A 15,649-nucleotide genomic window follows, 5' to 3' on the forward strand; every position below is an offset into this window, starting at 1 on the left:
CCAGTAAATCCATAATGTGCTTCCAGCCCTGGGAAAAGGCTAAACTTTGATGGAAGGGAGAAAGCAGCATTGAATTCAGAGAGGGTAAGGCTGAGACCAGACAGGCAACCCCGTTTCAGTAAGGGAGTGATAGGTGAGGGTCTGTCTACCTTTTCAGGATCCTTCTGGCCCAATCTCTCTGGACAGCGCAGGCACAGACAGCATTTACCAGTTCCTAACCTGGTGAGGCTCCCAAGCAAAGACAAGATGCAGACTCTTCCTCATGCTGTGTAAGCTGGCAGATGAGGACCACCAGGGGCATGCCCCACATAGACCAGGTGTTCAATATTTGTTGCAAAAATGAATTCCTTAAGCAAAAAATGTTTTTGATGTAAGAAATATTACCAAAAAAAATCAACCTAAGTGTCTGAGAGTACTCTCTGTTCCCAATACGCATAATGCAAATTTTGTGATGTCAACTGCCCAAAATTATATCAAGAACCATATGGAACTTGTATACTCAGTTCTACCAAGATAGTACATAGGTTGACCAAAAATTGGATCTTGTTTAGGATTTTGCAGAAAATTTGTTTAATGACTTTGCTAATGATAATGTTACATAAGCAACTAAAATGAAAAGTATCTGAATATACTTCAATGAATAACCATTTGATTTTCCTTAATTGATTGTGGGTCAAATTTTAAATATCAACTAATATTGTAACACAAACCAAGCCTGTTGCTAGTCAGTTTGCCTGGTTTTACAATTTTATGCTGATCCGTATATTCAAACAATATTAATAACTGATAAAATACAATAAGTATTTTGGTAAGATGATAGATTATGAAATACTAGAAATTTCCATATAATGAAATACATGTCTTAGGTATTATCACTAAATTTTAAAAAACAGAAAAAATACTTTTAAACTTTTTAAATTGTTTATTTGACTTATTTTTTAAATATATAAATTCTAAAAATACATCATATCAAGACTGTTTGATAATGATGCGTTGTACATTCCAGTTCTGTCAACATTCCAGTAATGCTTCCCTGATAACAAGGACTAGATGTGTGGGTGGGGCCATGGGGGCAAGGTCAGGGACAAAGTCAGTGAGGAGGCGCCACATCTCGGTGAGTCGAGTCACAATCAGATTTAGTCATAGAATAGTATCTCTACTACAGGCGTCTTTGCTCACATTTACATTATTCTTCCATTTTTTTCCCCTAAAATCTTTCCCCTACATCTAATTCCAGTGTAAGACCTCATCCTAAACACCCATTTATTTTGCTTTTTTTCCTCCTTTTTGTCCCACTAGTGTAACATAAGAGATTACGTTTCAGTGAACTATCTTAATTTCTGGAGAAAAATTAAAATTTTAGGACTCTAAAAACATAAGTGATTTAATCACTGGTTGCCCAAAAACATTCTTTGTTTCTTTTCCAACATGATGATGATTCTTCATACATTTCCTAAAAACAGAATCATAACAGGTATTCAAAATTAAGCATTTTAATAAATGTAAATATATTTGAATAATGAAGGCAAACGAATAACACAACTATTTAAATCTGCTCCTCTTTTAACAATCGAATAAACATTTATGTAAGGCGATGAGAGAAGAAAAATGAATAAACATGTTCCCTGCACCTAAAGACTCCCAATCCAGTAGGAGAAACAACAGACAAGAAGCCTTAACAAGAAAAGGTACAACCACAGAACAGAATAAACAATGAATCCCATTTTGGACAAAGACAGGAGCTAGCCTGGGCAAGGTCATGTAGGCACGATAGATGGTCTTTAGTTGTAAACATTTTTAAACATTTTCTTCTTTCCAAGCATACCTACTACTTCAACATTTTTAAATACGCTTTTTCAAAGGCAGAAGGGATATTTTCATTAGCTATGAAAGCTGTGACTGCCCACAGAAGTTCTCAGATAGGTGTGAGCTGCACTCCGGTGACAAGTGCTCTGTAAGTCCGTGGCCTCCCTACCTGCCCACCCCTTGCCTCTATCACAGATGACCTCAAAGCACAGGCTGACACTGGAACCAGACTAGAATTTAGGTCATTTTTGGAAAGGAATGGAATAAGAACATATTACTTTCCCTTCTCACTCTCTAGTCAGTTCTATTTCTGTAGGGATAGGAATCTAAATTCAATTGTTCTCTGAACACCTACAACTCCACCCCCACCTTCAAAAGATAGAATAGTACACAGAAAGCCTCACTCATTCTCAAAACACGAAATTGAGAGTACACCACCCAGGCCCCTAACTCATTTTGCAGTGCTCTCCAACCTCTCCCCCTTCAGGGGTTTTCCTTAGAGTCTACCAAAATTGCAGCAGCCTTGTTCATAGCAAGCAAGCAGATATCTGAGCTCATTTACATATCCTGTCCTCTGATCTCAAAATTTCCGCTCATAACAACAGGCTTCAGTTTTTAGTCAAAAAATATGGTCATTAAATTTCATAGGCCTTGGTCTGAGTCCAATTTGCTCATCTCTATCACTGACTGAGGCTCCTAAAAATTCTAGCACTGGCCTTCTGGTCCTCCACTCTGGCCTTCTGCCCTACGGGGCAGTTCATTCATTCCTCAGCTTTGCTACCAGCATCAATGCTGGGGGCAATTCTATACTCAAGTGTCATTATACGTTTGAGAGTACAGACCAATCCCACTGTCGATGTTACAACACCAGGGGAGAAATTAGGGAGTTGGGCCTTTCCATCTCTTCGGAATGCTCTATTTAACCTGAGAATGGTTTGTTCTTATTGATGGGTTTGATGTATTGACAAAAAACAAGGTAGAATTTCCTATTTGTTTTTAAATTCACTCACTATGCATTTTCTCAGAGGAAGCAATACCCCACTATTTTCTTTTCCTAAAAGGAAAGAGATCTGGGAGAAGGTTTTTGCTTCGAACAATCTTTTAGCCATTGCCTAAAACCCATGCACTATTCCCACTTTCCAAAGGAAAAACCTTCTCTCTCATTCAAGGGAATTTCAATCCAAGGGAAGTTGTCTCGTCTATGAACCACTGGAACAGTCCAAGCTAGGAATTCTAATTGTTACCACTTGTTGAGGCCTACTTCGTGCCATATATTCTTTGGGACATCTATTTTTCATGCTTAACAAACCCTGGAAAAATATATTACATAAACACCCTCTTTCACAGATAGAAAAAACAAAATTCTATCAAGTCAGAGAAGACCCATGAATACAAACTCTGTATGTACTCTTACACCTTATCCTTTAAAAATTCTTCAGAAAAATCATGCCCAAAAGCAAAATTATGTACTTTCTTACCTTTTTCCATATCGGCACCTTGGCTTTTAAATGATCAATGGCATAGCTCACAGCTTCGAGGGATGCAGCCCTGTGGGCTGAGGACACAGCAATGATAATGCTTGCTTCTGACACTGGAACTAAGCTTTAATAAAATGAAGGGGAAAAGTTACCATCTTCTCTTAGTTAAAGAATCTAGTACATATGAAACAAAAATTCCAGTGAAGCACTCTTAAAATTAAACATTCAGTTCTGTTTTATCTAAACACCCAGTTTAGTTACAAAACAGAATTCATCCCAGCTGCATTCAGCAAGGGGGATGTGAGGGTGTGGCTAACTTGTTAGCATCTATCTACTCACTAAACCTGTTGGATGGGTACCAGGAAGAAAAGGACCTTTCACTGATTCAACAAACATCTGATTCAAACAAACAAACATCTGATTCAATAAACATCTGATTCAAACAAACAAAAGATAATTATCATGAAGAAAATAAAACATCTGATTCAAACAAACAAGTGCCAGGTAATGCCTAGAAAAACAAAGTTACTAAATGACAAATATAACATATAATTTAAAATATTAAATAGTAATAAATGTTAAATAATAAAATTTATAACATTAATAAAATTATTCATTAATAACAAAATAATAACTAATAAATTAGACGGATATAGTTCCAATCTTTTTAGAGCCTAAAGCTCCACTCTTCTTAGAGGTACAAAAAGGTCAACTAATTTAATAACCTTCAAAGGCATTTACATTAAAAAAATTTCTTAACAGACTATCATATAAACAGAGTTTAGACAACAAAATAATTCTTAAAAGGTCTCGAGGCCTTTAGCACATGTTAGCACAAGAGCGCAGGACCCAAAAGCCTCAGCACATATGGACTCTGTTACAGCATCGGGCCCTCCCCAAGTATTACAACACAATAAGCAGCCTTAAAGGCACTTGGGGAGGTATCTCCATGGTCTCCCAGAATAACAGGCAAACTTCCTCTCACCTTAATATAGGACTCCTATGACAGACTCCAGAGTCAGGATTAGTACCAAGGCAGAAAACAATTATACTTAACTTTTAAACTAATAAAAGAAATCATACCCAAGTCTATGGAACACTGCTATGTGTTTGACCGGCCATTTCTGTCTAATGTCACTATATATTTTTCTGACTTCATTTTCTGCCATTGGTAGATACGCTTCATATTCTAAGCTAACGACTTTTTTCCCTTCAAAGTTATTTCTTGTTGTCCCTAAAAAAAAAAAAAAAGGCAATTAAGATAAGGTTTATCCTTAGAATAGAAATTGCACATTAATAGAATAAAAAAGGATTATTTTTGAATAGACAAGTAGCATACTAATTTGTCTAAAAATTACTTTGAAATTTTCTAAAAATTAAAACTTGATTAAAAAAACAAAAGATAATTTTGTTTGAAAATAAAATGGCAATGATTATGCTAAAAGAAACACTCATGACAAACCAGGATATATTTCCTAACAGTACCTGACACTTAAAAGGAAAACATTATGTTCCCAGGAGTATTATTAAGTTATTATTATCACCGTTTTCCTCTCAATATTTGGAAAATACAGAAACCTCTCTAATAATGTCTTTTATCCTACTTTTTTTTTAAAAAAATGCCTTTAATATATGTTAATTTGAAGATTACTAAATCAGAACAAAGGCTAAAAATATTTCTACCTACCACCGTGGGTTACTGCTCAGTGTCTCAATAACCTCTATTAACACTGAACACGTAGTCTAGTACAGTCGATAGATGCTGGGAAAATTACAACTCACCTACAAACAGAGATATTGCACCACAGAGTGGAGAAATCACCAACTGTGAGACTTCATCTACAGAAAGTTTCTTAGCAGTAAATTTTATTATATCTTTAGATTTCTCTTCAACTTCATTCATATCTTTCCTAGAAATAAGATATTAATAAACCTTAACATTGTACTAGAGGCTGTGTTTCGATTCTTATTTTTTCTACTTTAGAAATGTTAAGCATGATTTGAAAGATAAAAATAAGCAAGTGTAAATTTTTAGCAAAACCCAATATATTCATAAATATCCCTAATGAATTAAGAATGATACAAAAAGGAATTTGCCATTTATATGATCACTTAAAATATAATCTATCTTATCTGACAATTTATTCCAAATCTGGAATTGCTACTCTGATCTCCCATCATAGTATGATTCAGATATTGACATCATCCACACAAACATCACCTCTAACCACTATACTACCAAGCATAACACCTAGAACTGCCTTTTCCTTAATACAAAAAGGAGCAAGGGAAAGCAGGAGTGATGGTGACTCCACAGACACTGGATTCATTTCACGACAGGGCATAATCCGGTAGATAACTGAGGAAATAAAAAGAATGAACTGCACACCTATTCACCAGATGTTGTACCAAACCCTTTGCCATGCATTTCTCATTTATTCATCAACCACTTACTACATACTCACTAAGTGCCAAAGGCTAAACTCACATACTAGATATAAAAGAAGGAACAAAAGACCTGCCTTCTGCACTTAGGGTGCTTATACTGGAATGAGAGAAACAAAGCAATAGGAATTACAAATAAGGGTAGGTTATGGAAATAAATGGGGCTCTGAGACAGAGCATGGGGGCTGGGGTAGGGGTTACTGAAGAGGATCATGGAAGGCCTCTCTCAAGAGGTAATAGGTAGAGGTGAGACCTGAAAGATGAGAAGGCAGCCCTGTAAAGAAATAGGAACTGATCCCCAGGCAGAGACAGAGGGAATGGGAAATGCAAAGGCTCTGAGACAAGAGAGAACATGGCACGCTCCAGAGACTACAGGGAGGCCAAGAGCTCAGGGAGCAAAGTACGAAAGAGATTAGCTGAGGATGGGCTGATAGGTCGGACCTTGCAGGCTATGAGGCATCTGGATATAATAAATCCTGTGAGGTTTCATCTCCATTGAATTTCTATGAACTTCAAACCATACCAGGTTCCCATGACTAGATTCTACAAGGACATAGATTCTAAAACTACATGTCGTAAACCCTATCAAACACACTCAAATACTCAATACTGTTGAATAAACTTCCTAATCTTTCCAAAGAACAGCTATAATTCTATCTCCCTCCATCCTTCCCTCCCTTGCTCCCTCCCTCTTGCTCATACATACACACACACACACACACGCACACACAACCTTTAATGGCAGCCCATCGTTTTCTGAACTCCAAACTCTGAAAAATAGCTTTTCTAAAATAATCGTAATGATAAGGTGGCCACAGTTTCTAAATAAAATTGAGAACACATATTTAACTAGGAATTTTTCTATTATTTGCAAATTGTAGAAGAAGATTCAATCTCTATGGACATGCTGGACAATTTGACTTGCAATATTTAATCTTCACTTTTGGGGGCACTGACTTGCAGAAGAGCACAGGAAAAAAATCTTGGCTTGTTCCTTTAATGAAACTAAGGTTGTACCATTCAGTATAATTACTCTTGGTTCTAGAGAAAAATCTCATCAAATTAAGAAAGTTTTCTTTCATTCCTAACTTACCAAGATTTTTAAAATTAGGCACAATTGTTCATTTCTATATTATTTCTTCTTTAGTGGACAATAAATTAAGCTTCATTCTGTCTCTCCAGACTATACTAAGAAATGTTCTTATACATCATCCCACTCAGATATAGACTACATTGGAAAAATGGAGAGATGACACCTGCCACCTGCAACACAGCTATAATAATAAAGCTGTTTCTTTATATACCTGGAAAACGGTAAGTTTTCTTTTTATGCAGTCACCGTTTTATTTTCTAGCTATTCAACTTTTCTACATTTCTCTGTGCCCAGGAGAGCTATTATCCAGTATTAGGAAACATATTTGTGAAAAGTATAGAAAAAGTCCAGTAATTTGAGTTCAAATGTTGGCTCTGCCATTTATTAGCTACATGATCATAGGCAAGTTTTATAAGTTCTCTGAATTTCAGTTTTCCTTCCTGAGAAATAGGAATATTAATGCTCTAGTATCCAGCGCAGTGCCTGACACATAATAAAATCTCAATAAACCATGTTAAATGAATAGGATAAATATATCAAATTGATATTAAATTTCTTAAAACAGAATTCATGCAGAGATGATAGGTAGTTATAAGTCTATCTGCACCAATAAAGAACTCCTGCTTTAATAAAGAGCTGGTGCAGACAGACTTAGAAAGAATCTACAGCAAATCATATACAAGTTATCATCTGTGTGTTCCTTCTCCACAAGATGGGTTAAGAAAAACATTTCTCACATACTCAAGTGGCTCAAAAACACTACCCTCCACTAATGGGGGGGATAATGGCAATTTCATCTCCTGATTGAAGCAGGAGGAGCTGATCTCCAAGCTCGACATACTCTTGACGAACAGCAAATATCACCTGATTTCTGATATCAGCCAATCTGAAAAGGAAAAAGTATAATGAGAAGTATCAATGCTGTGTTAGACCTCAAATTTCTTAAGCTACAATTAAAACTAATACATAAGTATTACTTTATGAAGCACCACCTGCAAAGTTGCTACTTTAAGTAACTCATATTCTGCAGAGAAAGGACATATCCACTGGAGATACTTATTCACCACAAAGAACACAGTAAACTGCTAACAACTCTTTATTGGATAGTGTATATCTTGGAAAATTAAGCAAACAAACAAAAAAAAGAAAAAAGTACTAGACTGAAGACAACATTCAAACCAAGTCAAAAAAAAAAAAATTTCCTAATCCCAGGAGCCTTCTGTCCTTAGTATACTAAGTATAGCTCAAAAGCTCCCCATAAAACCAGGTGTCTCCCAGCAGGTAAGAGATTAAGCATAAAGTGGAAAAGAGGCCCCACCATGTGTCACTGATTATCACGACACTTTAATTTTTTAAAAAATGTGAAATCAAGAAGGACCAGTTTTCCTCTCGAACATACATTGTGGAATATCTTTTACACAGCACTAGGATTTCCAAATTAAACATCTACGTGGACTATTGCTATTCCTGAAACACCTTCAAATAAGCCACTTTAATATTTTACTCCAAAAAGAACTTGAGGCAGGAACAACAGCAGTAAAATTACTGATTTTCAATACAAGAAAAAAATCAGTTATTGCACAAATTCAAAAAGCAGCTAAGGTTTATCTCATTTTTCTTCTAATCTTAGAAACTTCTATTTTGAGTTCTCTAAAGAAGAAGAGGGACATAAAAGTTTAAAGCGCACATTTTTAACAATTTCACTTAATGTTATAAAAATGCAGAATCTCTATTTTCAGTATTTTATAAATTACAAAAGCAAATATAATCATGTCCCTTGGGAGTATCCTAGATCACTGTGTTTTTCAGTAAAACATGTTTAACCTTCCCTAAGGAACTGTTCACTTTCAATACTAGAATTCACGTTTTCAATTCCAGAAAAATAGAACTGTGGACCCTTTTTGACGTTAAGCAAAGAAATCAAAATGAACTTTCCTACTTTTATTCTTTATTCACTTACACATTTTTTAAATATTAGAAAGTGTCAATCATATGATTTCTACAAATTTTTAACTACCCAGGGTGTCGCGTTTCTATCTCATTCCACAGCTGCAGTGCTTTTATTTCTTGTGGCACAGAAATGGTCTCTGAACGAATTCCTGCTATCTCCGCGCTTTTTGCAAAATACAACACTTCAACCTGAAAGGAGAGAAAATGCTTTTAACAACTCATAGTCCTTTTCTGACTGTCCACGCTGTTTTGTTTGCCAAATGGAGTACTTTAATCAAAGACAAATGATATAAGTTAGAGACGAATCACCCATAGAAATTTCAGTATATCTGCAATTTCAAATTTCGAAAAATGTTTATGTTTTAAGTACAATTCAGACTAAGTTTCTGGATGCTTTCTAGTTTTACAAATGTAAGTGTACCACAACTAAAATCCAAACATCTTCTTAGAAACTATGATGTTAGTCTTTAACTGACATAAATTACAGCACCTGTGATAAACACTTAAACAGTGAACAAATGTCTGAGTAAAAAAATGACCAAAAAGTTAAAAACACGTTTTTCACGGTTGTCTTATGACCTTCAAATCTAAGCTACATTACACTGATAAGGATTAAGTTACATAATGGGGGGGAAAAAAACCCACTAACATTTATAAAAGCAGGTGAGTTTGAAATACAGGATAAATCGGCATATTCCCTAAAACAAACCTATGCAGTCGGCCTGGTATCTAAGGGATCCGACCAAGTAAGACAATCCACCTGACACTAAGTGAAAATTATTCTCTACGAAATAATCAGAAGTTGCAAATAATCAAGGTTTTGCAAATGCAAAGATGAAGCACACGTCACAAGAATTCTTAGTTAAATTGAAAACTTGTCTTTGTCAAAACGAATAATCTGAGAACCAAGGGCAAAGGTCGAGACGGTGCCGGTTCTGGACGTCGTCATCAGAAAACTAAGTTCAGAGAGCGGATTTGACCTCGGCTGGGGCTGCGGGAGCAAAGCGGCCCCAGAAGTAAGGCGCCGGCCAAAGTGCGGATAGTAGGAAGAGGGGTCCAGCTGAGTCTGGTGAAGGCAGGAATGGGGCGTGGGGCAGAAATGTCGGGAGGGTTGCCCACCCTTACCTGGCAGCGCATCACCATTCCGCCCGAGCTCGCAGCTCCTGGGCCCTGGCCGCAGAGGCGGAGACTCTAGGTTGACCAAGCGCGCAGGCGCAACCTGATGGCGCTTTCCGCCCGCACGGGGCATGCGCAGAACTTGCACCGCCCCCACTGGGTTCCACCTGCCCGTGACTCCGCGAAAAGCTTAGTTTTCACTGGCAAGTCGGTTGCGAAGGCTAGTGTGACATAAAGGTGTCAGTAAATGGAAACAGGGCTGGCCATGAATGCCAGTCTCCTTAGACAAGAGCGGGAAGGTGTAAGAGAGCAGACGCCGGACTCTCCTGGACACTTGTTACCTGAGTTGTGGAAATGGGCTTTTCCAATCGCTCACCTTTAGGCTTCTCTTTAACACTTTACTCTGCCATCCAGTATATGATTACTGTTCCTTAAACAGAGCATTCGAACTGTATCAGATTTACACGTTTCCTGGTTCCTGGCTGCTCAGTAATTTGTCGGCATACTATCCATTCAACCTTTCCAAATTTTTACCTAGATGTTTTCAATTGTTTGTGTAGTTATGCGGATGTAAACTAAGTGGCCCTTCCCTTGGAGCTCATAGTCCTAGATGTGAGACAGTAGTGCCAAATGTCATGCAAGGGATGTTACTTTTCATGGGGGTAGAGGAGGAAGTAGCTGGTCACCTGAGAAGTATGCTCTAAGAAGTCTTCACTGAGGAGATGCTTGAGCTAAATATGATAGAATGAGTAGCAGCAAATGGTAGAGTGTGGTAGGGATGAGAGAATTTCACTAGCCTGTGCCAAGCCAGAGCAACATAGTGAGGTCACAGAAGGGCAAATAGTTGGCGAGGTGGGCGTGCCCCCTGCAAGGAAGTAGTGGGAGATGAAACTAGAGTAAGCCATGGCAAGAAAAATTGACAAGAACTAACACCAATATATATTCTGGTAAAGTTCCTAAACATAGAGGATAAAGAATTATATTCACATCCAGACAGAAAAACGAGAATGATGACAATGACCTTAGACTTATCTGTGACATCCAATGCCAGACAATGGTGGTGTGCGATATCTAAAAAAGGCTGAGAACAAAAACATGGCCAAAAACATTATATAGAGCCACGCTGGTGCTGATAAAGACCAAAGCCTGACACTCCCCAGCAAAAACTCAAAAAATATCCTTAAAAAATTCCCTTGGCCAAAAATCCAGTCAAGTAAGAGAGTAATCAAACTAAAAAAAACTCATTAATAAAGTGGTAAAAATAAAAGAACTGAAGGTGGTCCATTGACATATAAAACAAAAATATCCATTGTGGGATTATGGTTATGGAACAAAATGTAAATGATATCAGATAATTAAAAAAAAAAACATAATAGAAACTGCCCCAAATTGGAACATGTAGTTACAAAACATCGATTCAAGCCTCAATATTTATCATAATCTTATTTCTTAATTTTAGAAGGATCTATTAGGGGCAACAATGTCTTGTGAATAAAAATGTGATGATTTCTAATTCCTTTAGCTTCATTTCACATTATTTTATTGTTAAAGTCAAGTAATAAATTAAAATCTAAAAAAGAAAAATAGTATATAGTGTCATTGCATTTTTTTTAAATTATATCTATGAAACTTTAATGCCAGAGAAAAGAGATGGAATAACATTCACCAAATTATAACACTTACCATATCTGGGTAGTGGAGTTGGGGATGATTTAAAAATACTTTTGCTTTCATCTTTGTAAATTTCTGTGTTGCTTGATAATTAAAAGTAATTTGTTTATTCTATAAATATTTATTGAGTGCTTATTGTTATCTAAGCACTGGAGATATATCTGTGAACCATAAAAATAAGGTCCTTACCTTATGGAACTTTCATTCTTGTTAGGAAGACAATCTCTATGTAAGAAAACAAATAAGAACAGTGTGTGATGAGTGCTAAGAAGGAAATGAGTAGGGAAGGAGCAGGTGCTCATTTGTTAGAGTCAAGAGAGAATGAACACTGGCCTGACCTGAGCTGAGACCTGAAGGATGAGAGTAGCTGGCCTTGTGCAGTGCTGGGGGAATAGTATTCTGGACAGAGGCTACCTGGTTGGCTTTGGGGTGGAAAAGAACTCAGCACATTTGAAGAATAAAAGAGACGCCAGTGTGGCTGAAATGTAAGAAAAAGGAAGAGGGGCTGGTGAGCTGATTTTGAAGAGATTAAAGAGAACCTGAACATACAGATCCTGAGTAGTGCTGAAAGCCAGTTTGGATTTCATTGTACTTTCAGTGGGAAGACACACACACACACGTGCGCGCGCACACACACACACACACACACATTCAAATTATGGTTCTGCATGTGCTCTGAGCTATTTTGAGGATCCTGAGCACAAACAGGTCTGAAAAGAAAGCCAGCAAGACCTTATCCATAGACTTCTCAGTTATGGTAGATAATAAATTCCTAATTTTGCCCAATTTTTTCTGCCATCATTTTTAGTTATTAACTAGTATCTAGTACTAGATATCTGCTCATACGTTTTGGTGCATTACCAGGAACTCTTCATGAAATACTACTTAGCTTACTTTCTTTACCTACTTTAAGTAAGCTTTCTTTAAGCAAGTTGAAGCCTATACTCATATGCTACGTTAAAAAATAGAGAAACTATATTTTCAAATCTCAGTCCACATGTACCCATTATTAATAAGTCGAGCAGAATTTATGAAAAGTGAAAATATCTCTGAAGAAGTTTGAACAGTGTGGTGTGAGATCCATAAACACTGACTAATATCTTTAACATATTTTTGGTGGTATTGCATTTCTCATTAAAAAATAGACACAGTAGTTATTTTTTGAAAGACTAATTCAACATAAACCCTTCTGAAATTACTCATTTTAAGAGATCATCCAAAATTTCAAGCACCTTTCTATACAAGTGGCTTGCAAAGACATAGAGTATAGAGTCTACTAATGAACAGCCTAACAGAGTACCTCGCACCTTGTACGCGTATATAATATTGTTGATTTGGTTTTGTGAGTCAATAAAATTATTTACAAAAATATCACAATTTTCTTGTGTAATTTTATTCTTTGGTCGTCTTGAATAAAAACAAAAAACCCAACATAAACTACATAAACTTGTTAGTTATTCTAAGAGTGAAAAGAAACACGTCCCCTTGCGGTTAGTTATTCTAATTACAAATCCTTCATCACAAATGGAAAGTAAATACAAAAGAGCTTTTTGCAAATATGTTCTTCACTGACCATATTCTAAAACCAATACACTATCTTCCAGTTTTAGATGACAGAGGAAAGTTAGACCTAAAATTTTTATTTCTGAAAAATCTAAGATATGCACAACAAATGGGTTTAAAAAAAGAAAAATATACCACACGAGGGTTGATATCCAATGAAAAACAAAGCTCTTTTAAGGAGCTTGGTCTGGGCTCTAGAAAGCTTTTAATATTCACTTTCCTAATATTCAATATCCTAATACTCATTAAGAGGAAGAGCTGAGGAAAACAAAAACCTGAACATTCTTACCAAAAGGGAATTAGTGAAGCACAAATCTTTATAGAAATAGAAAACCTATCCTTTCAGAAATTAAAAATTGATCTGCAGCATTGCAGGTGTAAGGAGAAGCAGAGCCCAGAGCCCTTACTGGACAGCCCAGGAAAGGTCCTCCTTGTCTTAAAGGTGCTCCACCCCACCTTCACACACCTGTCAGCAATTTGAGAGTAGAAATGGCTGATGCCTGAATACAGGACAAGACCATAAGAAAAGCTGCCTCTCCTTAAAAGTGGCAAAAGTTCTGGGTGTACTTGAGAATGCCCAGGATATCCTGGGCATCCCTGGGTGTACTTGAGAATGCCCAGGATATCCTCTTTATGTTCAGGGATAAACCTGGGCTTCAGACCAAAAGTTCCTGGATAAGCCGAGGTTTATCCCTGAACATAAAGAGGATATCCTGGGCATTCTCAAGTACACCCAGGGCTCAGAACTTTAAAATGCTGCAAAAGAGAGAACAGAGCCCAGTTTGGCCAATGGAGGCTGCATACAAACCTCGCTGAAAAAAATCTCTTTCAACTGTATTCACGGCTCACCCCATGTCTTCAGGCTACAGGTAATTTTTCCTTCCCTGTATCTCAAGGGTGGACAAACCTTTTCTATAAAGGGCCAGATAGTAAATATTTAGACATCCCAAGCCATGTGATCTCTGTCACAGCTATTCGACTCTGCTATTGCCCCATGAAAGCAGCCAGTGACAATATGTAAATGGATGAGTGTGGCTCTGTTTCAATAAAATTATAAAAATAGAAAATGTGCCAATTTGTCTCATGGGCCATATCTGTTGACGCTTACAGTGTTGCACATAAAGTAAGGAAAAAAGATGGGAATTTTTTCAAAGAAGGATTTAACCGCATTATAATCAGCATGAATAGGTGTGGACAAATATTTCCACGTTAAGTATCAGTAAAAGAAGAAACAAACAAAACAAAATATAAGCAAACAAGAAAAAACATATTTCAGCAAAAATTAAAACTAATACGAAAAATGTAGTATGCAAATGATAAATGAAATTATATGTTACTGTAGAAAGTAAAGCTCCTAACAAAGGGAAAATTCCCCAGAGCGATTAATCCTTTGAGAGAATTTATAAGGACACAAATTTGTATAAGACTTCAAGGATACGATAAAACCACAAAATAGAAATAAAGGTTACAAGGAAATATTGAGGACTAACATATGACAAATGCAGAACCAAGTAATCAGTATATAAGAAAGAGAAAAAATACAACGAGCAGCAGAGACTCGATAGTTAGTATAGAGCAGCACTGTCCGGTAGAACTTTCTGCAATGATTGGCATGTTCTGTAACAGTGCTGTCCAGTAGAGTAGCCTCAGGGCCTACTGAACCCTTAAAATGTAATTAATGTAATCAAGGACTTGAATTTTACACTAAAATTTTTTTTAATTAATTAATATTTAAACAGCCATATATGGCTAGTAGCTATTTTTTGAACTAGAGGTCTAGAGGAAACTCTGGAGATAATTATAATGAACACAGAAAAAGAGAAGTTAAACAATTACAGAGAACATAATAAATATAGAGTAAGTATAAAGATCACAGAACATGAAGCTAATCTGTGTCCCTGAATGAGAAATCTAAACAAATGGAACACAACATAAATTTTAAACCATAATAGAAGATAATTTTCCCAAATAAAGGAGGAGTTTGCACTACAGAGTCAAAGGGCACAGTGCAATCCAATAAAATCCTGAATCATCATAATGGGCAATAAAATATTTCCTGGTCTTTGTTGAATTTTAAGGATAAAATTTCCTCAAGTATCTATGAAGAATAAAAAAGTTACTTAGAAGTAGAATAAAATGGAGCTACTTTTATTATTTCTTCATAATAATATTAACATCAGAAGATCTGAGTCAATGTCTACAAATCCTGAGGGAAAGAAACAGCCTAAAGTGTTTCACATTCAGACATACTGTCATTAAATCGTAAAGACAGCAACAGGCAAATATGAAAGAATCTGGGAAATATAGTACACATAAATACCATATTACAAAATCTTTCTCATACTAAAATCTAATCAAACAGAAAATGACATAAAGCCATTGTAAAAAAAAAAAGAAAAAAGGAAAAAAAGACTGGTAGGAAACACTGAATCCATGTAAATATATAATCATGTTTAAATATTCATGAAAACTATGGTTACAGAATATAAATACATTTTAACTGAAGATGTCAATATTACAGCATAAT

At 36.3% G+C, this 15,649-nt stretch overlaps 1 protein-coding gene across 4 annotated transcripts; it reads right to left on the reverse strand.

Annotated features, from left to right (window-relative positions):
• Positions 1-899: 899 nt before the first annotated feature.
• Positions 900-8,961, reverse strand: MOCS2 (molybdenum cofactor synthesis 2). 4 transcript variants are annotated; one of them, XM_039869921.1, is made up of 6 exons: positions 8,840-8,961; positions 7,564-7,708; positions 5,067-5,194; positions 4,368-4,518; positions 3,285-3,408; positions 900-1,453 (listed from the first exon to the last, which is right to left on the reverse strand). In XM_039869921.1, exons 2-6 carry the CDS (start codon positions 7,659-7,661, stop codon positions 1,385-1,387), a joined length of 570 nt encoding a protein of 189 aa, XP_039725855.1. In that variant the 5' UTR covers positions 7,662-7,708; positions 8,840-8,961; the 3' UTR covers positions 900-1,384. The 4 variants fall into 4 exon arrangements, with proteins under 4 accessions (XP_039725855.1, XP_039725858.1, XP_039725856.1 ...); XM_039869924.1 differs by having other exon boundaries at positions 7,687-7,708; positions 8,840-8,960; XM_039869922.1 differs by lacking the exon at positions 8,840-8,961 and adding an exon at positions 8,783-8,804.
• Between the last annotated feature and the right edge of the window lie 6,688 nt (positions 8,962-15,649).

This window comes from Pteropus medius, unplaced genomic scaffold, assembly GCF_902729225.1.
Source record: "Pteropus medius unplaced genomic scaffold, Ma_sr-lr_union100, whole genome shotgun sequence".
Lineage (NCBI taxonomy): Eukaryota > Metazoa > Chordata > Mammalia > Chiroptera > Pteropodidae > Pteropus > Pteropus medius.